This window comes from Myotis yumanensis, unplaced genomic scaffold, assembly GCF_028538775.1.
Source record: "Myotis yumanensis isolate MYYU_CA2020_CCGP unplaced genomic scaffold, mMyoYum1.0.hap1 SCAF_3, whole genome shotgun sequence".
Lineage (NCBI taxonomy): Eukaryota > Metazoa > Chordata > Mammalia > Chiroptera > Vespertilionidae > Myotis > Myotis yumanensis.
The window spans coordinates 9,661,272-9,684,025 of NW_027223754.1; the positions used below are offsets into that span (position 1 = coordinate 9,661,272).

Genomic DNA, 22,754 nt, shown 5'->3' on the forward strand with positions numbered 1-22,754 from the left:
TGGTTGTGAACAACTGATAAAGCGCTCTGTCATTTAGTTAGCTCTTTATCTAGTTCAATGTGCAACTTTTAATAGAGAGCGGCAAACATTTATGATCATGACTCTGGCTACCCAATGCTAACACTGCCAGCTGAAAATGTTGTAGTGGTGGCTGTTGTTGAGTCCATCGCTGATTTATTTTCAGCCTTTCATTGTGTAAAGAGTCACTCATTCCACTTTACCCCATTTTGTTCCATTTACTCTTATAAATAAAACACACCACTTGTTTTCCTACTGAAAAATCTTTAAAAAGTGGAGGGGGAAAAAGCAATCACGACATTTATGGCATCCATTTGCAATTTCAAAAAGTTTTCACACTTTTTCCATTTGCATACCATCAGCATTTTTATTTAAAAGTCCGCCCTTCTGTCCTGGAACCATCGTCTTCAATTAACATACCGCTCTGTATTTCTCTTGATAAGAATTGGAGACTTGTTCAAAAGGCTGATAACACCTTCGCTCAGGAGGTATAGAGACAACCTCTTAAGAGCACGGGTTGGGTTTTTTTCCAACCAGTTTTCCTAGACATCTGTCAAGAGGGAAGCAAACATGACATTTAGTAAGACCTTGAGCAGGATTCACGTCTTGCCAGTAACGCTTTGTTTTTCAAACGGAGTCCACCTTTATGAGGTGATTGTTGGTCCTTAGTGGAGAGGGTTTGCATTTCACCCTGCCTGCCCCATCGTTGGTGCTCTCCACAAAGAACATCCTGGCTGTACACAGGGAGACGATGATCCTCCTGTACTCCTTCCTGAAGTTCTGGTTCAGCAGCCCGTAGATGATGGCGTTGAGGCAGCTGTTGAAATACGCCATGTAGTAACTGGCCACGAACAGCCACTCTGGGATCCTGGGAACCATGCCGGCCGGGTTTGAGGCCACAGCGAGGCCGATGAGGTTCAGGGGAGCCCAGCAAATGGCAAACAGCACGAAGACCACGAACATGGTGACAAAGTTCCTGAAGTCCTGCGGCTTCAGTTTGGGTTTGTGGTCAGGTTTCACCCTCCGTCGGACCTGCAGGACCAGGATCCAGATTCTCAGGTAGCAGAAGACGACGATGACCATGGGGACCAGGAAGTGGAAGACCACCACGGCGATGGTGTAGGCGGAGCTGACGGACTGCGCGAAGGTGCAGGAGTAGATGCGCGGGTCGTACTGCAGGGTCCCGATGCGCAGGTTGGGCGCGATGGCCGCGAGCGTCAGGATCCAGATCAGGAGCACGCAGCAGAGCGAGTTCTTGTTGCTGTACAGCCGGTCGTACCGGAGGCTGTGGCAGATGTAGCAGTAGCGGTTGATGGCGATGCCCGTGATGTTGAAGATGGAGCCGATGACGCTCAAGCCCATGAGGAAGCCGCTGACTTGGCAGTGCAGGTAGCCCAGGTTCCAGCCGTCGTTCAGGATGGACGTCAGCACCAAGGGGTACGGGTACACGGCCACCACCAGGTCGGCGACCGCCAGGCTCACCACAAAGATGTTCCCTGCGAGAGAAGGATTTGGAAGATGCAGCTTAACACCAATAGTTCGTGGCTCGCATTCATTTTCTTTCACGGTTATTTAAACACGGAGCTGTGCCCAGCCCGCATGGCTCAGTGGTTGAGCGGAGACCTGTGTGAACCGGGAGGTCAGGTTTCATCCCCGGTCAGGACGCATGCGGGGGTTGCCCGCTCCAGTGTGGGGCTTGCAGGAGGCAGGCGATCAGTGATTCTCTCTCACCATGGATGTTTCTCTCTCTCTCTCTTCCTCAATCTCTAAAATCAATAAAAAAATATAATGAAAACTGAGCTGTTTTGCAAGTTGGATGACTTGACATCGCGGCACCTATGGTTTATGAATGATGGAGGCTATTTTCACCAGGAAGTGAGCCCATTTGCTGCCCTTGTTAGGTTAATTCCATGGTTCGCAATTTCCCACAGCCCCAGAGCAAGGCATATTCTATCTTCAAAACTGTTGTCTTTCAAAGTGTTTGTTTTCTCAAGTGCTTTACAGTCTTGAGTTCAGTACACTCCTATCACATTGTCCACATCACCTGAGAAACTTCATGTCATGTTAGCTCCCCAGCTAGCCATGACTTCCTTCAGTTCCAGGCCTTCTACCCCTCTCAGTGGTTCTCCAATGAGCCTCTAATTCCTGTTCCTAGAGAGCAATGGATTCGTGTCCATCGCGTAATATTTAAGAGAAAAGAGGATTTCGCCCTCAGCTGTCTGGGTGAGAATATGGGCTTCAGCCCTTAGTAGTTGTCTCATTGGGGCCAGGGACGTTATCCCACCAAATTCAGTGTCCTCTGCTCTAAGATGGGAATAATGATAGTATCTCCCTCATAGGGAGGATGAGGGGGGGATGAATGAGGCCATCGATGTTCAGTGCTGAGCAGTACCTGTCACATGCTAAGTGCTCAGTAAGTGATGCTGGGATTCTACAGCTCTCTCACCTCACTCCACGTGAAAAGGTAGAAATATTTTTAGGTGTATAAAGAACTTAAGGTACAAAAATTAACCCTAAATATTCAGATTAAGTGGTAAATTTCTATATGAATATAATAATGCAACACATTTTAAACTATAAAAAATAACTCTGGTCAAATTGTATGAGATGTTTGGCAAGTACATTCTTTAGTTTATAGCTCATTGGCTTTTGTCACTATTCCTTGTGCTCTGAATGGCCTTTCCTTAACTTTTAAAATGCTACCTATTTTCTCAAATCTACCTTAAATAAAAATTACCCCAGATTTTATTTATTTGCCCAACCATATGGCAGCACTTCCTCTTTTGAAGGTTTCTAGATCCTTTTATTTATATCATTTTAATTTGTAACCTATCTAATAAAGAGGGAACATGCAAATTGACTGTCACGCCATCACAAAAGATTGTGGTGCCCACAGTGGAGGTGGGGTTTCCGTAACACAAGATGGTTGCACCCACGGCAGAGGCCAAGTTCCCGTAACAAGCCTTAACGAGCAATCAGCAGGGGCCTGAGGCTGCATGAAGCCGGGCCAGGGTGGGGGACCTGAGGCCCCGCCCCCCTCCCTAGCAGTGCTTGACGGGGTATCTCAGGCTGGGCCCCCCACCTCGGGGCCCAGCTGGGGATCTCAGACCATGCTCCTCACCCCAGTGCCCAGCCTGGGGACCTCAGGCCATGCCCCCTGCCCCGTGGGGCTTGACAGGGGACCCCAGACCACACATCCCCAACTGGCAGGGCTTGACAGTTGACCTCAGGCCATGACCCCCACCCAGCGGGGCTTGACAGGGGACCTCAAGGAGTGACTCTGCCCCAGTGCAGGGCTAGAGGACCTCAGACCATGCCCTTCGCCCTGGGCCAGGGGACCTGAGGCCATGCCCCCCACCCCAGCACCTGGCCAGGGGACCTCAGGCTGCGCCCCCAACCCAGCACCGGGCTGAGGGATCTCAGGCCGCACCCGCCACCTGGCGGAGCTTGACAGGAGACCTGAGGCTGCACCCCCCCCCACCCGGCAGGGCTTGATGGGGGTGGGGCCAGCTGGGTCTGGGTCTCACGTGATTTCAAGGCACACACAGGTGGGTGGGGACTTGACTCTGGGTCCCATGGCACGCCCCAGACTCTGACAGGAGGAAGATTTTCATATACATTTTACTAATTTTCTTTCATCTCTGACACTTCTATTATAGAGAAAGGGCAAATAGCAATATTAAAATATTTCCTCTAATGAATTCCCTTTTAATGTGCACGAATTTCATGCACTGGACCACTAGTTAAATTATAATAAATTCCGTTCAATAGAAACTTATTAAGTGCATATGACAGGTGCTGGGGAAACAGGAATGAACAGACAGGGGATCTTATGGTCCTTGATCTTAGAAAAACAAACAAAATTAAAATAGAAATAAAGAAGTACATGAGTACATACAGAGAGTGAAGAGGCATCAGGAAGAAAGTTAGCTAGACAGGTGGGGAGAAACATTCCAGGAGAGGGACTGTATGTTTTGCCTCTTATTATATTAATTTGTAAACATGGCTTTCCTATGTTTTTATACTATAGTCCTCTGAGACTGTCTTCCTCATATTTTTATCCTGAATAGTACTCAGATGAGACTTTTGCTCAAATGCTTGATGAAGTAAATTAAATTGTCATCTCCCAACATCTGAAATAAAATAGCTTTTGTACTTGAAGTTCCTATATTATTTGATTCTCCCCCCCCCCCCCCCCCCCCCCACAAAAAGACAAGGTTTTGCAACTTAATTAGGAATTTTGGATAAATTGTCATAAAAATAACTTCTTTCAAAAGTGGTTATACTAAGCCAAATTAAAGCAATAAAAGCAAATTTTGTTTTTTTCTACAGATTGATTTCAAATTCCAATGAAATATTCAAATTACAAAGTGGGCATCCTATCAAATAATAGACAAACATGGTAATTAACCATACCTCCTCTATTCTTCCCATTGGCTAATCAGCAGGATATGCAAATTAACTGCCAACAAAGATGGAGGCCGGCAGCCACGCAGCTGAAGCGAACATGAGGCTTGCTTGCTCTAGTGATGGAGGAAGCCAAGGTTCCCCGCCTGCCGCAGCCTGGCTCTGAGCTCCAGATGCAACAATGCTGCAATTATAGAAGCTAAACAAACCCCAGATACCCGCTTTCAGCCGGCAGCGGGCTCAGAGCTTAGAGCGCCAGTGATGGCAACAGGGTTTCAATTATAGAAGCTAAACAAACCCCAGATACCTGCTTTCAGCTGGCCACAGCCTCAGAGCTGGAGCCGGCTCTCAGCTCCAGTGATAGCTATAGAAGGTAAATAAATCCCAGAATAAAAAAAAAAAAAAGAAAAAAAAATGAGGCTGGGAGCTTTCAGTCGCCCGCCAGCTTGAAAACGGCCCTCAGCCCCTCACCCAGACTGGCCAGGTACCCCAGTGGGGATCCCCACCCTGAAGGGGGTGTGACCAGCTGCATACAGCCATCAGCCCCTCACCCAGACTGGCCAGGCACCCAAGCGGGACCCCCACCCTGATCTGGGACACCCTTCAGAGCAAACCAGCCGGCCCCCACCCGTGCACCAGGCCTCTATCCTATATAGTAAAAGGGTAATATGCAAACTGACCCTAACAGCAGAAAGACTGGGAATGACTGGTCACTATGACACACACTGACCACCAGGGGGCAGACAATCAATGCAGGAGCTGCCCTCTGGAGGTCAGTGCGCTCTCACGGGGGAGCTCTGCTCAGCCACAAGCCAGGCTGATGGCTGCCAGTACAGCAGTGGTGGTGGGAGCCTCTCCTGCCTTCTCAGCAGCGCTAAGGATGTCTGACTGCAGCTTAGGTCTGCTCCCTGCTGGCAAGTGGACATCCCCTGAAGGCTGCCGGGCTGCCAGAGGGATGTCTGGTTGCCATCTTAGGCCCAATCCCCCGGGGAGCAGGCCTAAGCCAGCAAGTGGTTACCCCCGAGGGGTCCCAGACTGAGAAAGGGCACAGGCCAGGCTGAGGGATCCCCTACCCCCGGGTGCACAATTTTTTGTGCACTGGGCCTCTAGTATTTTAATAAATGTTTAACTCAACATATTTAATAGTTTAAAAATAAGTATAATATATGAGGGTGTGAGGCGGTAGAAGAGGGTATGGGGGAAAATGGTGATGGAAGGAGATTTGGATTGGGGTAGTGAACATACAATACAGTATACAGATGATGCATTATAGAATTGTACACCTGAAACCTATATAATTTTATTAACCAATGTCACCCCAATAAGTTCAATTTTTAAAAAAATAATATATGAAATTCAGCTACAAAACAAATAATCATCAAAATAGTACATTTTTACCCAGATGGTCATGATGACAAACTGGCCCAAACCAGATTTATTTTTGAAAGAGCTTACGCATAAAATCACAAATGATGTCATAGATTGCTTTCATGGCTTTAATCCTCAGTTCCATTTACTTTGTAGTAATTATGCTTCTTTTCTCTTCAAGTAATTACATTAATTAACTCATTAGTTTAATTTTCTTTGAACTAATCTCATTTACAAGTGTTCGGAGAAAAGAATTAAGCCATAGACTCTATGCAGATGTGACGATCAGGTAGCTCAGGAGGAAGCTTTATCACATTTGCTTTGTATGTGTGGAGTGTGTGGGTGTGTGTTGTGTGGGGAGGTTATTTTGTTTGTCTTTTTCCCTCTTCTATTCCCTCTGTCATCTAATATGTATTAGCAGTTAACCTCACTTCTCAGTATTTCTGTTACAGGATATCTAATGGGGACAGGGATTCAACTAGAAGAATAATGAAAATCATGCAAAGATGAATAAAGAGACAGTGTTGTCTTTTGGGGAGAGGGTTAGCGTGTTTTTTAGTTTTCAAGGGTAGTTGCATTATGTTGGGGAGAAGCATAGTTATGATGTTTCCTTTATCTGGAAGTTGAGTATGATTAATGGAGATAGATATATGAATGCCAAGTTGCCAAGGGGTGGACTGTGGTGGGTTTGTATTGTTTCAATTTAGCTAAGCTGGAACTACCCTTCCCAGAATTTTCTTCCTGGTGTGTTAACATGGTCCAAAAAGGAATGTTGCATAGGATTTGGAAGGTGGAAGTGAAGCAGAAGTCACATTTTTTCTTAATGCTCAGAAGGCTCAATTAGGCACTAGGCACTGTGGCATCTCCACATTAATTAGTGACATCTTAGCTAGGTGAGAGTGCAAGAATTTCCTATCCTTGGCCAGATGCTCATCTTTTATCAGTTATTTTATTGCTTTAAAAAAGAATCCCACACTCTGCAGTTCTCATGCTGACTTCCATTTAAATGACTACTTGTGCATCACTTTGCTGCTATGTGATTACAGAGAAATGTATCTCCCAATATAACATTGTGCCAAGTTTGGGCCTTTAAGGTTTCCATCAACAATGTTTGCCTTGTTTTTAATTTGGTAATAAGTAATAATAAAAACTGTTCAATGATTTAACCCAAGGATATTCATTTTCTTCTGTGTGCTCTTCAAAATGCTGGCGATGGGAGCCCATTACTACGACAAGCCTGGTCTCTAGTCTGCTTCCGTACATTCTCTCTGTTTTATACGCCTTATAGTAGCTGCTGCTAATGTCCTTCCCAGGTCGCCTTGGTCAGCATAGTGCATTTACCTCTAGAATTTGGATGAGCGTTTGGTGCTTGCATTTGGCTGAGCTGCACCTGTGCCGAGAGATTTGCCCTGATTTGCACAGATAAGGATGGTCACTGACAGTAGAGTAGAAAAGGCCAGCCCCCTTGCCTCAAGTGGTGACAACTGTGTGGTTGGATTTCTGCCCAGAAGCCTCTGCCTCATGGGTCAGGCCAAGTCTAGGCTTCACAAGAGAGTCCATCCTTGCTTGACTCTCCTGTGCCTTAGCCTTTTCTCTTCACTTCCTTCAGGTTCTTCCGCAGAGCCCTCCCTCAATGAAGCATGAGTACTGAGCCTCCAACCCTGCTCTCAGGTTGGGTTTCTAGGCAGCCCAAGAGAGACCTTCAGTTCTATGATGAGGTTTTCTAAAGAAGTATTTCTCAGACTGTATTACTTTCTTCCAAAGATAACGGGTCAATGTATTATCCTCAAGTAGCTATGCTTTGTCTCTATTCTTGACTAATTTCTTTGAAGTTCTCTCATTAATTCTGCCTTATGTGTGCTGTAGCTTTCACTTTCCCATCTATTACCTATTTTTCTTTCATCCTGAGGTAACATTTTTAAAAAATTCTCATCACCACATACTTTGAGCTCCAGCTACCATCATTCACCAACCAACTTTCAAATTTCTTTTGAGAAAAATTCTGTTATACAAACATGTTTGTAGTCATATCTTTGTACTCCATGTTTCAGTTTTATTTGAAAATTAAAAGACAAAAATTTTAGAAGTACCATGGGTCCTGTTTTCAAAGTAATTTCTTTGAAAACAGGAGCCATGTTTTATACAAGCTTACCACAATGTGTTGCATTTTGACAAACAAACCAGAATTTTCTGACCATTTATGTTCTGTCTTATACTGTAGATATGCAATAAATATTTATCTAAATGAATATTCAATTCAAGCACCAAAAGTACTCAATAGCAAAGCAAGCAAGCATCATTTTAAGACATAAGTTCAACAACTCAAATTTACTCTCAACAGCCTGAATAATATTTAGCACCAAGTAGATTTTTTCCCTCTTTCTTATTCTTTTTTTTAAAAGACCAAATTCTTCGATATGATTTCCCAAAGTAAATAGCTCTGCAGAAAAATTTAGCTTAGAAGACCTTGACGAGAAAGTCCAGAAGTTTATTCCTCATCTGCAACATTATTAAATTTCACTAAAATTTCTTAAGATAGCACATAGAGCCCTTACCGGTTTGGCTCAGTGGATAGAGCGTTAGCCTGTGAACTGAAGGGTCCCAGGTTCGATTCCGGTCAGGGGCATGTACCTTGGTTGCGGGCACATCCCCAGTAGGAGGTGTGCAGGAGGCAGCTGATCGATGTGTCTCTCTCATTGATGTTTCTAACTCTCTATCCCTCTCCCTTCCTCTCTGTAAAAAATCAATAAGATATATTTAAAAAAGAAAAGACAAAAAAAGATATCACATAGAGTCCTCAGGTTTCAGGTCAACTTGACTCTCCAACCTTGTTGAAAGATGAAAATGTTAGGATGCTGATTAAGGAACCGTCATTAGAAAGGGAGTATATAATACTATATTGATGGTACCATGTAGAGTTCTAGGCATACACAAAATCTTTCTGAAAACACTCCACTAATTGCCTCTTTGGTACCCTAGAAAATCTTGAGAGTGTGTGTATTTCTTTTATATTAGTATAAGATGGGGCCTTGCTGTTAGTGAGGCAACTTAAAAATACTTAGATAATATAGGGAGAAACTCAGGCACCTTGTAAAGATCTTACTATTCACCACAAGTATTCTAGTTATTAATTTCAAAAGGTGCTAATAAAGAATGAGCAGAATAAGCTCCAGATACTCCATGGAGATTTAAAAGGACCTCTAAGGCAGACATTTTTCAAAGCAGGTATTTAAAACAACAACAACATAAACACAGAACCATCGAATATTAGTAGAAAACAAAAGCAGGAGGTTTACTTTAGAACTATTTTGTCTTTGGTTAACTTTCAAATTTTCTAAGAGAAAAATGATTCTGAAAGCTAGCAAAAATAAGCTCTATCTTATCTATGATTAATTTAATGCTGGAAAGTGCTACTTTCTCAGAAGATGAATAGCTGGGGAAGCCAAAAATCAGATCCAAATTCAACCATTTATCTAGGAGTCTGAAACCACTGTCCTAAGGTTTCCAGGGGATTCTGGCAATTATTTTAGCAAATTTGGAAAAATTTAGGGTTCCATAATAATGTACTACACAGGCGGGGGGGGGGGGGGGGGGGGGGGAGAAGGCATAAAACTTTAAACAATGGCTGAGCATGCAAGGGGTGTGAGGAGGTCAATAAAATGTCTTAAAAAGTAAAAAAAAAAAAAAAATAGCCTTGAAATAATAATTTCAAATATCATGGAAAGCTACTGGAGGGAAACATCAACAGGGTTAGCAAGCTACTGTCAAAGTGGAGATTATATTAAACACTGACTACATTAGCTTGAAATCATTTTCCAAGTCTGTACATACCAGTTTGGTGATGACTTTTTGAATGGTAAAATCCTTGTCTGAGAAAGTTACTGTAGCTTCCAGAGCCGATTTATTTTTGTTCTTTTTTTAAAATTTATTTTTTAATTACAGTTGATATACAATATTAGTTTCACGTGTACAACATAGTGGTTAGACATGATATATTTTATGAAATGATCACCCTACTAAGTCTAGTGCCCACTGACACCACACATGGTTATTACAATGTTATTAACTATATCCCCTCTGCTATACCTTACATCACTGCAGCTATTTTAATAACTGGAAATTTATAATTTTTTTCTATTACAGTTGACATTCAATATTATTTTATATCAGTTTCCACTGTACAATATTGTGGTTAGACATTGGATAAAAAAGATGTGGTACATATATACAATGGAATATTACTCAGTCATAGAAAAGAATGAATACTTACTCTTTGTGACAACGTGGATGGACCTAGAGGGTATTATGCTAAGTGAAATAAGTCAGGCAGAGAAAGACAGATACCATATGATTTCACTTATATGTGAAATCTAAAGAACAAAGTGAATGAACAAACAAAACAAAAACAGATTCATTGATACAGAGAACAAACAGGGTTACCAGATGGGAGCAGGTTTGGGGGGCAGGGTGAGAAAGGTAAAGGGACTAAGAAGTACAAATCGGAAGTTACAAAACAGTCACAGAATGTGAAATACAGCACAGGGACTGTAGTCAGTAATATTGTAATAACTATGGTGCCAGGTGGGTTCTAGAATTATCAGGAGGATCACTTTGTAAGTTACATAAATGTCTAACCAGAACTGATTTATGTTAAATTACAGAATAGCTTGCATATTAAAACAATCAGTCTCTCAGAATTTGATAATTAGAATTGCAGCCTTACTTGCTGTGGGGAAATCATGTTTATTACAAAAGGGAAAACAGAGACATTAGAGAATTTGCATAATGTCACCGAAGAGAGTTAGATCCTAAATCTTCATTTTCTGACGGATTTTACTTCTTGCCATCATATGTCCACTTACTTTAAAAAGGTACATTCAAAAAGAAATGAGCATTTAGAAAATAAAAACTAATAAGGACTAATCATAGAATGCTTACAAATAGTAACTGAATAATACCATTATTTGCATAGTATTTTATAACTTCAAAGTGATAGGCAGATAGGTGGATGCATGGATGGATGGATGGGAAGAATCTAACTTTATCTTCCTAGCATCCATGTGAGATAAGTACACCCATTGGACAGATAGAGAAACTGAGGCTCAGAGAGATTGAGTAACTGGACCCTAAACATACTCCAAATAAAGGTATTGCAGATATAAGACTCAGGTTGGGTCTTCTAATTTCAATTTCCCTGCTCCTTCCACTGCACTACACTGGCTTGTGTTCAGAGATAAGAAATACTGAACACTTATCTGTGAATTTTGGGTTTCAGTTTTCTTATCTACCCCAGGAGGATGTTATAAGGACAAATAAAACAGAATGTGGGAAAGTGCTTTAAAAGCTGTAAATTGCTTTGTGTGGAAAAGTACAAAGCACTAGACATTCTAAATTAAAAAAAAGTTATTTTTCTACTTTATCCACAGAAATAGAAATAAATCAGCTGTCTGTGATAAGTGTGAGACAAAGTGAAATTTACCAGTCTCCTACTTTAACTTTCTCAAGTTTGAAAAATGTTTCAAACACAAATTAATGAATAAATTTAAAAAATAAAATTGTAAGATTAAAAAACTAAATTTCTTTAATAATTGGTATTGCTTTGATATGGACCCTGTAATATATTCATATTTTAGATGAAAATGTTCAATAAAAGATGGCCAGCAATTTTTGCAAAATTAATTATGCACTAGAACAATAAAAGGGGGCTTAAGTTTTATCACAAATTATCTCGAATTATAATTAAGACACCAGAACATATTATTAAGGAATACTGTATATTAGTTCCAATTGCCTATATCCCAGATCTTAGTGCTCTGTTACTGAAAGGGCGAGGGCTTGGCCCTCCATCTTGCCCCAGGGTAAGGGCTCCATCTTACCTTGGCCACGTGCTTGGCAAGGAGCTTCTTCCCGGAAGTCTAAGCCTCTGCTAGCCACACCCAGGAACAAGACACCGACTTGCTCCTGGCCAATCGGCAGAGCACAGTCCTTTCTCCTCCACTTACTCCAACCCCCACTATAAAACCCGTCTCCACACAGAGTTATCTCTCTCTCTGCTTCCTGCTGCTGTGTCGGCAAGGTGGGGGAGCCGAGCTAGCTCGAATAAAGACGCTTATGCTTTTGCATCGGACATGGCTGGGTCCCTGATGTGGTTTCTTGGGGATCCTGAAATCTGGGCATAACAGTTACAATTCCACTTATCTTATATCTAATATCCATGGATATAAAATACATCACAGAAAAGCATCACTGACAAAGAGAAGAGGATATAAGATGCAAAATAAATCTTTATATAAAAAAAAGAAAATTACTCAGAGGATAAAATGACTCAAAATTATTGTCCAAATGCATTGTCTTCATTTCTCTTGTGGGACTTGGGCAACTGGTTCACACATGGATATTTTACTTTATTTTATGCTTTTGTCTATAATGGTCCCACAGAGCACTGGTTTTAAAATCACCAGTATACCATGTGACCGGCCACATTGATGACTTTGATATAGACATCCCCAGTTGATATTGCAGGAGAGACAGTCTGATTATTTTAGAAACATTTAGATTATTGCATCTGCCTCTGAACACCTAAGTGAGTGTGAGGTGCTCACCCCTGTGAACCCTGCTGATCTTAGATGGGTACTGTTGCAGACGGAATGGCGAGGTTGGCTGCCTATTTAGGCTGCTCTTCCTGAATGATGACATTCTGAAGGTTCACTACAGACCTGGGGGAACCTATCTCTCTCTGTGTTCCACCCAGAGACATGAAAGTCAGCCCACTCAGAAGGATTGCTCACACCCATGCACCGTTAGTCAACTCATCATACGCATCCCCAGCTCATCCTACCAAAACTCATGTGAAGCTGCCTGTGTCCCAGAGAAGTGATCCATCGTTTCTCAACCAGAAAGAGTCCACCAAAAAAGGCTTGACTTATGCTGCATTCCATGTCAAGAAGGAAAACTATACGGGACACTTCTAAAACTTGCAAACATTCCTTGGGAAGTAAAACAGGGAAACCAGATGTCATTATGAGATATTTGTCTCTACCAGATATGTTACAAGTGAACTAGATAGTTGAGGGCACATGAGGTGCACTTTCATAGGGACCCACTCTCCTAGATCTATGATGCTTATTATCATTATATACACACTAGAGGCCCAGTGCATGAAATTCATGCACTGGGGAGGGGGGGTGGTCTCTCAGCCTGTTTGCACCCCCTCGCAGTCCAGGAGCCTTGGGGGACGTCCAACTGCCGGTTGGATATCCTTAGCACTGCTGCGGAGGTGGGAGAGGCTCCCGCCACCACCCCTGTGCTCTCCAGCCATGAGCCCAGCTTCTGGCTAAGCAGCGCTCCCCCTGTGGGAGTACACTGATCACCAGGGGGCAGGTCCTGTGTTGAGCGTCTTCCCTCTGGTGGTCAGTGCGCATCATAGCAACCAGTTGTTTCGCCATTTGGTCAATTTGCATATTAGTCTTTTATTCTATAGGATATGTCATTATATCCACAATTCTCCTTATTGCTAGTCAATTTCATAGCATTATAATCTCTAAATGCAGAATGAGGTTACAATCATGGAAATCGAAGGATACTAGACTTGGTCCCGCCCTATCATTTTGCTGATGTGAAGACAATCCAGAGAGACGACAACTCATCTGCAACCATTAGCCACTCAGTAAAAGAGCTCAGGAGCCCAGATTCTGGGTTAATTCTGTGCACAGGCTCCTTCCACACGTGCCTACAGGATCTGCTATGTTTGTCCCCAACACAGGAGCACTCAACTGATGAGCAGCTGCATATACTTCTTTCTACTTATTTCCACCTCATCTCTGATGCAAAATTTCTCCCACGCCCTCCCTCCCCCTCAGCATCATGTCTTGCCCCTGAGCAATCTCCTGACATCTCTGAGTTACAAGTGTAGCTTCCCCTGGTCCCTCCTACACCACTCTTTCCCATTCTCCCAGGGTCCCAAGAGGCTCAGAAATCAGAACTCAGGGTGAGGCAGGTTGCTATCAGGGGCTCACACGTCTCAGTGACCCAGCAATCATGAGCATTATTTCAGCCATAGTCCTGGTTTGAATGATTTTGTGGGCTAGCTTAAGAAACAAAATATCAAATATTCTTTTAAGAAATCCATAAGTGAACTTCTAGAGTATAACATGCTTATAACGTCATTAAAGTACTTGTAAGTCTTGCCCAGCCGATGTTGCTCAGTGGTTGAGTGTCAACCTATGAACCAGGAGGTCACAGTTTGATTCCCAGTCAGGAAATATGCCCAGGTTGTGGGCTCCATCCCCAGTGTGGGGCATGCAGGAGGCAGCTGATTAATGATTCTCTCTCATCATTGATGTTTCTATCTCTCTCTCCCTCTCCCTTCCTCTCCGAAATATATATATATATATATATATATATATATATATGTTATATATATATAACTTATAAGACTTTTTTGTTGATGTACAAAAGACACAACAGTCACAATCAGGAAACAGAAATACAAGTGTGACCTCTACTAAGAGATTGAATATAATTACGGTAAAGAATATTAGAAGCCAAGGAGCAAGAAACAGACAAGGGAGGAGAAGACAAGAGAAGGCAAGGGAAGAGAGGGGAAAATTAAAGAGGAGAAAGAGGAAACAAAAGCCAGGGTACAGTAAATGGAATGGCCAAGGGCTCAATCAAGGTAGCTATGAACACATGCAATGGGACCCAGGCTGGAGCATTGATGAGCTGATGGTAGGTGTGGCCAGGGGTAATGGAGAAGGCAGTGATCCTCAGCCGTCATGGCCTTGGCAATGGACACAAGCAAGAGTCCAGTTTAACACAGGCAACAGAGGAAAAGTCCAGATTGGTGGTTTTCAGTACTTAGATTCGGCCTAAGTTCTAGCTCACGTTGTGGGTAATAATACTGCCATCTATCAACGGCCTTGTTTCAAATCATTTCTCAGAAGTGATGGTCACATAAGTACATACATACGTAAAATTTCATCCAGCTGCACACTTCTGTTTTGTGCACTTTTACTGTATGTACATTATGCTTCAATTTAAAAGTGATATTTTCAAGGAGGCATGCCTAAGACCTGTAAGCATCTTAAAAACTTTTTTTTTAAAGTGTAAACTCAGATCTCTGAGCCCCAACGTCTATGAGAGCCTCTCTGAGTGCTAACACAGGAGGGATATAGATAACAGTTAGTGCAGACCTGAAAGAAACCAGAGCAAGAACAGCATAACATAGTGTCCAGGGTACTGTCTTACAGTCATTCTGGGGAACTTTTTTTTTTTACAATATTGACAGTTTAGCCCGCTGTGCACCAATTAAAAAAATAATAATAAACCGCTTAAAAAGATAACTTTCTAAAATAGGATGTCCCTGTCTTCTGAGGCAGAACACACTGTCCGTGTGTTAATGGCTGACGGTCATATGTAATAAACACATTATTGCACTACTGTCCCTTTTTCAGGAACAGTTAATGGTGAGCAGGTGTTTTTTGTTGTCACTGTTCTTTTCTTTTCTTTTCTTTTCTTTTCTTTTTTTTCTTTTCTTTTCTTCTCTTCTCTTCTTCATGATGTGCCCACAAAAGATTGTGCTTGTTCAGTTTTCCAGACCTGTTTTAATGAGTCTATTTCAATCTATGCTGTTTGGCACATGAGCTGTTTCTTTAAAATGCACCAATCTTCCTAATTGACTACAATCTATGGGGAACTAGCTGCACCGTTTCATGGAACTCTAAGGCAGAACAAATCAACTGGATGAGAGCCTGCTATTTTTTACTTATTTCCATTTATTGGCCATATTCTAGATACTAGTAAGTTTGGTTGCCAGGTAATAGAATTTTGAATAGGCAAGTTATTATCGTACTCCTGCTTTGTTTTTAGTAAAAGTTTTAAAGTAGGAAGTAATATAGAAAAGTGCGCAAATCATGCCTACAGTTCAATTACTTTAAATAATGGAAGCCGCCCTTGTTAGGTGTACCTGCTTTATCCTGGTCAAAGAATCAATCTCCAAGCATCAATTTCCACGTGCAAACTATCAAAGCGTCCTTTCCCATCTGCAGCCCCTGCGTCACTAGGTAACTGTAACAATTGTGGGAAGCGAAAAGATTAGTCAGCTCCTTTCTGTACTTGACAAATGTAGAAAGTGAGGCTTTCTCAGGTCCCAGGGTAGATGGCAAGGACATTACTCCCAGTGTTTCAGGGCAGGAATCCTCCAATCATTCTATGGAAATTACTCAGAAGTTACAAATAGGCTAGTATCCATGCGAGTATCAAATTTCGGATAGGAGCAGAGCAGACTTCTGCCAGCACCGAAGGCTCTGGTGGTTGTGTGGAGCCTGCATCTGTTCTAACCAGTGTCCCTGACATACATTCGCCTGTTAAATATTTTAAATTTCTTCCCTGGAAAATCAAATGTCAACGGGTTTCTTTAAGGGAAGGACAGGGGCATAAATAATCAGCAATTACACCAGATTCCCAAAAGTAAATCCTAGTTCAAAGCTTAAGATGTCTTCACATTCTTTTTTATTTTTAATATGTTTTTATTGATTTCGGACAGGAAGAGAGGAGAAAGAGAGAGAGAGAGAGAGAGAGAGAGAGAGGAGAAACATCAATGATGAGAGAGAATCATTGGTCGGCTGCCTCTTGCATGCCTTCCTACTGGGGATTGAGTCTACAACTCAGGCATGTGCCCTTGACCTGAATCTAACCTGGGACCCTCCAGTCCACGGCTGACGCTCTATCCACTGAGCCAAACCAGCTAGGGCCACATTCTTATATTCTTACCTCATTTCTTCCATTCTCTTTTCCATCTTGTCATCCTTAATAAGATAAATTTGACAGAAATGGAAGGACTGAACAATAGTATTGAATCCACTATCTCTGTCACTGTTTGAAACTACCATCCATCCAAGCCTCCAGTGTTTTGAATTGCAACAGTGGAGCACCTGAATACAAAATCCCGATTGTAAAAGTTGCAAAGTTCCAACGCTTCACAGGCTAAGGCTCCCTGTGGGTCCCCGCTAGCTCCAGGGCTGTAGTGTTGTATAAACTGCCCCATCAAAAAAGTGCCAGCAGCCCTGGCCGGGTTGCTCAGTAGGAGCATTCATTGGCTCCTACACCCAAAGGTTTTGGGTTCTATTCTAGGTCAGGACACACAGGTTGTGGGTTCAATCCTCAGTCAGGGCATGTACAGGAGGCGACCAACTAATGTTTTTCTCTAACATTAAATGTTTCTCTCTCTCCCTTCCCCATCTCTCTCCCTCTCTCTCTCTCTCTCTCTCTCTCTCTCTCTTTCTCTCTCTCTCTCTCTCATCCTCTTCTCTCTCTCTCATTCTCTTTCTCTCTCAAATCAATAAACATGTCCTCGGGTGAGGATAAAAATAACTGCTTAGCAGCCCTGGTTGGGTGGCTCAGTTGGTTGGAACCCCGTGCTGTACACCAAAAGGTTGTGGGTTCAGTTCCTGGTCGGGGCACACACCTAGGCTTTGAGTTCAATCCCCAGTTGGGGTGTGTACAGGAGGCGACTGGTCAATGTTTCTCTGTCTCTCTTCCTTCATTTCTCTCTAAAATCAATGAACATATCCTCGGGTGAGGATTTTAAAAAAATTGCTTAGCAAACAAATAAAATACAAAGCAGTGGGGACGCAGCACTGTTTAATAGTTCTTTTCCATAAACCAGAAGAAGGAGAATTGTTCCAGGAATGTGAATTTTCTTTTTAAATGAAAGGATCTATAGGATGCAAACTCCCCAAATGCTGCAATTGTTGATACAACAAAATAGAGGGAGCTTGGGGGCCACGTTCTGTGAATCAAACCCTGGCCCCCCAATCTGTGTCCTGTTCCTTCTCTTAAAAGTGACAGTGGCACCCACCACAGGCTGCCCTGAGGATTCCATTAGCATGGCTCTCTCTTCCTTCCTTCCTTCCTTCTTTTCTTCCTTCCTTCCTTCCTTCCTTCCTTCCTTCCTTCCTTCCTTCCTTCCTCCCTCCCTCCCTCCCTCCCTCCCTTCCTCTTTCCTTCCTTTCTCTCTCTCTCTCTCTCTCTCTCTCTCTCTCTCTCTCTTTCTTTTAGGGAACAAAGGAATGCATTGGACAGGTCAAAGACAAAGTCCTCTTATTGAACCCTAATCCAAGGAATCAAAACAATCAATAAAGCAACAAGGAGAGTGACAAGCAGATTAATATATAATCAGAGGGAGCTCTCCCAGGACCCAGAGCTACAGGGGGCAGAGGAGACCTGCAGGACCTCGCTTTGGAGAGAAAGCAGGCTCCCCCACCCTCTGCCCTTGGGGGGAGAGATAATTCTCATACCACCCTCACAGCACTGGGTGTTCTCATACCCTTTCTTCTTCTCCTTTAAATCAATTTATTTAAACTAAAACAAACAAACAAAAAACCAATTCACCCATCCCCCAATCTCCCCACCCAACCCCCACCTCTGGCAACCATGAATCTATTCTCTGTATCAATGAGCTTGTATCTATTTATTTATAGATTCCACATATATAATAGAGATCATATATGGTGATAATAGAGATCGCCTTTCTCTTAGCATAATGCCCTTAAGGTCCATCCGTGTTGCTCTAAATGACAAGATTTCATCCTTTTTAATGGCTGAGTAACATTCCAATGTATATATCCCACAATTTCTTTATCTGTTCCTCCATCAATGAACACTTAGTTTGTTTTTGTGTCTCAGCTATTGTAAATAATGTAATAAACATGGCAGTGTAGCTATCTTTTCAAGTTAGTGTTTTCATTTTCTTCAGATAAATATTCAGAAGTAGAATTGCTGAGTGGTGGGGTAGTTCTATTTTTAGTTTCCTGAGGAACCTCCACACTGGTTTCCATATGAGCTAAACCTTCTATATTCCTACCAACAGGGCACAGTGTACCCTTTTCTCCACATCCTCGCCAACACTTTTCATTTTTTGCCTTTTTAATAATAGCTATTCCTAACAGATGTGAGGGGATGTTTTATTGTGGTTTTGACTTGCATTTCCCTGGTGATTAATGATGTTGAGGATTTTTTCATGCACCTGTTGGCCATCTTTATGACTTCTTTGGGAAAATGTCTATTCAGACCTTCTGCCCATTTTTAAATTAGATGGTGGGTTTGTTTTTTTTGGGGGGGGGTGGTTATTGGTGTGTTTGCTTTGTTTTGTTTTTTTTGTTATTGAGTTGCATGAGTTCTTTATATATTTTGGATATTAGCCCCTTATCAGATACACTAGAGGCCCGGTGCACAAATTTGTGCACAGATGGGGTCTGGCTGACCCACCCCTATCAGGCCGATTGGGCAGGGCCAGCGGGGGCGGGGGGGAGGGGACACGGGAGGTTGGCCAGCCCTGCCCCTGATCAGGGTCGGGGGCCGATCAGGGGCAGGGCCAGCCCGGGGGCTGTGGGCAGTTGGTGGGTGGGCTCTGCCCCAAATTGAGTGGGGGAGTGATCATGGGTGGGGCCATCCAGGGGGAGGGGCCAGGGGTGGATGGCCAGCCAGTCCCTCCCCCTGGTCAAACTCCCTCCAGGTCGAGGGGACAATTTGATTATTAGCCTTTTATTATATAGAATTCTTAAATTATGTATTGTCTCAAGCAACGTAGGAAAAATGGCAGGGGGGTCTCTCCTGGAAAGGAGTTAGACAAATTTACAGCATTGACCAACTACCTGGTTAGAACAAAAATATTCCTGTTTGACGAACATGTAAGTGCGAGGTTCCTTCCCTCCCCATCCGCTCCTCCACAAGGTTTGCATCTCATCATCCAGTAGAGGTCTGACCACCCAGTGTCCTCCGGTGCGTCCTCAGGTTCCCGCCCTGGAGAAGCCAATTTCAACCCCTTGCCTGGAGGGAAAAGCAAGTGTAACTCAAGCACAGAATTAGCCTTCGTATTATATCACAGGTACATACACTGTCCATCACAACAATTCCTGCTTTTAAAGTGTAAAGGTATTAAACTTGGAGGAATCACTCCAAGCTTGGTTAGGAGCCTTTTGCTTTTGTTTGTTTGGTTGGTTGTGGGGGTGGGTTTTTTTTTTTGTTTTCAGGTTTTTGGTGGTTTTTTGTTGTTTTTTTTTTTGCAATTGCATGCTAAAAACTGAAAACTACTCCTGACAACAAAACTAAAATAATTGCACTATCATTTGCCAACGTATTTTCCCTCTATTTTAACAAAATTGGAAACATTAAAGTCGATGTAAAACCAAGCAATCGGTAGCTGATTGATGGCATTTGCAAGGGCTTTTTGAGGGACTTCCTGCAACCTTTATCGAGTGCCTCTCGATTTCATAAACCTCAGAAATTGAAAACTACACAGTGGGGTTTTTCTCTAAAATAAAGAGAACCTGCCTCTGCCCAGGATTGCTACCCCCACAGGGGCTGAAGACTTCTTATTGTTTTAGGGGAGGGAAAAACACACACACACACACACACACACACACACACATACTTGACAGGCAGGTTAAAGGGAAGTAAACCAAACGGGCTTCAGTCTCTAATAGAAAAAAATGACTCCAAGTCCCCAGGTTTTAAGAAAAAAGAATTTAACTTTCCTTAGGAAAAGCCAGCTGACAGCTGAGGGTGCTGCGTGCTGGACAGGTGGCCAGAGAGGTGAGAGGCTGCCGTCGGGGGGAAGCTGGGGGCTGCCCGTCCAGCCTGCCCGGCCCCGGGAGCCCCTACCTGCGTTCCTCAGCTTCTTGTTCCGATACACGGACAGGATGACCAGGAGGTTGCCCAGGATGTCCACCACGATGGTGAAGATGAGGATGAAGGCCAGCGTGGAGGCCAGCCACGAGGGGCGCGGCCCCGCCGCCCCGCCGCCGCCGGGCCCCTGCTGGGAGGCGTTGAGCAGCGCGCTGCTGTTGCCCTTCATGGTGCCGCCCGGTGCGCCACCAGGTCGCCCGGCCATCGCGCGGCCCGGGCAGGCGACCCCCGCCCCGCGCTCCCTGCAAGTGGCCACAGCGCGCGCGATCCACCTGTGTGGCTCCTCCCCGCCCGCCCGCATCCACTCTCCATCCCTGGGGCTCCTTCTCGGCCTCCCTGCCCGCTCCACGCCTCCCGGCGGCCGCACTCCGCACCTGCAGCCCCGGCCTGGGGACCCCCGCCGCGCGCCTCCCGGCTCCCGGGACTGCGGGGCTCCCTGCGCGCAGCCCGCACTGCGTGCCGACAGCGCCCCCGTGCGGGCGTCCCGGGTCCAGCCGCCTGCGCGCTAAGGGGGCAGCGACTCCGGGGTCGCTTGGGTCCTCGGTGTTTCCTCTCTGGGACATTGCAGCAGACCGCGTGGGCGCGAAGCCTCCCTCGGACTGAGGAGCATTTGTGAGCCCCCTTATGCCCCAGCGTCCTTCCCTGTCAACTGGGCATCAGGGAGGATCCGGCCATCCAGCCGGGAGATGGCAAGAGGTGCAGACATCCAGGCCCGTCCTGGGGCAGGCATGGCACTATTCGTCAACGAGAAATCGCTCCCCAGCTCTCTGCACTTGCACCCACATCCCGAAAAAGGCCATCCAGAATTTCTTATGTTGGATATACATTTTTTAGTAGTGTTATTTTTTTGCCATCCGTCGTTTTCCCCAACAGCTACTTCTGTTGTGAGATGTTGTGAACGCTGCCCTTCAAATCCCAAGTGCTCGTCCTCAGCGTGGGCACAGCCTCTGCAGGCTTCCCGGGGCCATCAGAGCGAGAGTGGAGGATGCTGCCGCTGGAAATGACAGCGACTCCGGTGGGAACCCTGGCTCGGAGCAGCTATAAACTTTTCATGTCGCTTTCAAATGCCACGGACTGAGTCGCTTTAAGGTGGCCACGACCTTGCTTCCATAGCCACACGAGGCAGGTCTCCCGGATTTCTTCGGAGCAGAAACCGACCCGAAACACATTTAGCCTCCAAACCTGCCGAGCTCTTCCTGCAGACACCCACCTTGTCGGACGCATATTCACCCGATAGCTCTTCAAAATAACGCCATGAAAGTACCATGAAATCTACAACCTCAGTAGTAACTTACGGGGCCCCAGGCCTTTGGAGTCATTCCAGAAGCGTCTGTGATGGGACCAGACAAGCCTGCAACTTTCCAATCAAGCTGCCCGACCGGTACTTAGCACGGAATTAAATAAACCCACCGTGTCCCCTGTCTGACTGGGCTTCCCCTCTCACACTTTCCTAGATCCATGCCATCACGGCCAAGTCCTAGATTAGAATCAGTGCCCTGTCATTCATTAACGTACTTGTTGGGGAAAGAGTTTACACGCTTGGCTCAAAACAGGGTCCTCACCAGCAGGTGGCAGCGCGCACTGAGGCTGCGCGGGTGAGATGCAGAGGTGAAATGGAGTGTCTGCAAGGAATGGGAGCACCGAGGAAGGAATTCGTGGCTGCACCAACCGAGTTAAATAATAGGGTTTTTAATGAATACATTTTATTTTAGAGCCATGCTAAGTTCACAGCCAAATTGAAGGGAAGTACAGAGATGTCCCATATGCCCTCTGTCCACCCACATGCACAGTCCCCGCCCCCCCACTATCTACATTCCACACCAAAAGGGTACCTTTCTGAGAATCGATTAGCCTGCGTTGACACAGCACTATCACCCAAAGGCATTAGGGTTGACTCCTGATACTGTACATTCTATGGGTTTGGACAATTGTGTGTCCATCATTATGAGTATTTTTGCTGCCCTAAGAATCCTCTGCTCTGCTGATTTATCCCTCCCTCCCCTCCGTTTCTGGCAATTACTGATCTTTTTACTGTCTCCTTAGTTTTGCCTTTTCCAGAGTGTCCGTGGTTAGAATCATACAGTAGGTAGCCTCCTCAGATTGGCTTCTTTCACTGCCTAACATGAATTTAAGGTTCCTCCATGTCTTCTCATGGCTTGCTAACTCATTTCTCTTTAGCATTGAATAAATATTCTATTGTCTGGATGTACCAAGGTTTTTCCATTCACCTACTGAAGAACATCTCTGTTGCTTTCCGCTTCGGGCAACTATGAATA

General features: G+C 44.3%; 1 protein-coding gene across 1 annotated transcript; it reads right to left on the minus strand.

Annotated features, from left to right (window-relative positions):
• Window positions 1–645: 645 nt before the first annotated feature.
• MTNR1A (melatonin receptor 1A) lies at window positions 646–20,647 on the minus strand. Its single transcript, XM_070407368.1, has 2 exons — window positions 20,455–20,647; window positions 646–1,514 (listed from the first exon to the last, which is right to left on the minus strand). The coding sequence occupies exons 1-2, from the start codon at window positions 20,645–20,647 to the stop codon at window positions 646–648; spliced, it is 1,062 nt and encodes a 353-aa protein (XP_070263469.1).
• Window positions 20,648–22,754: the final 2,107 nt, after the last annotated feature.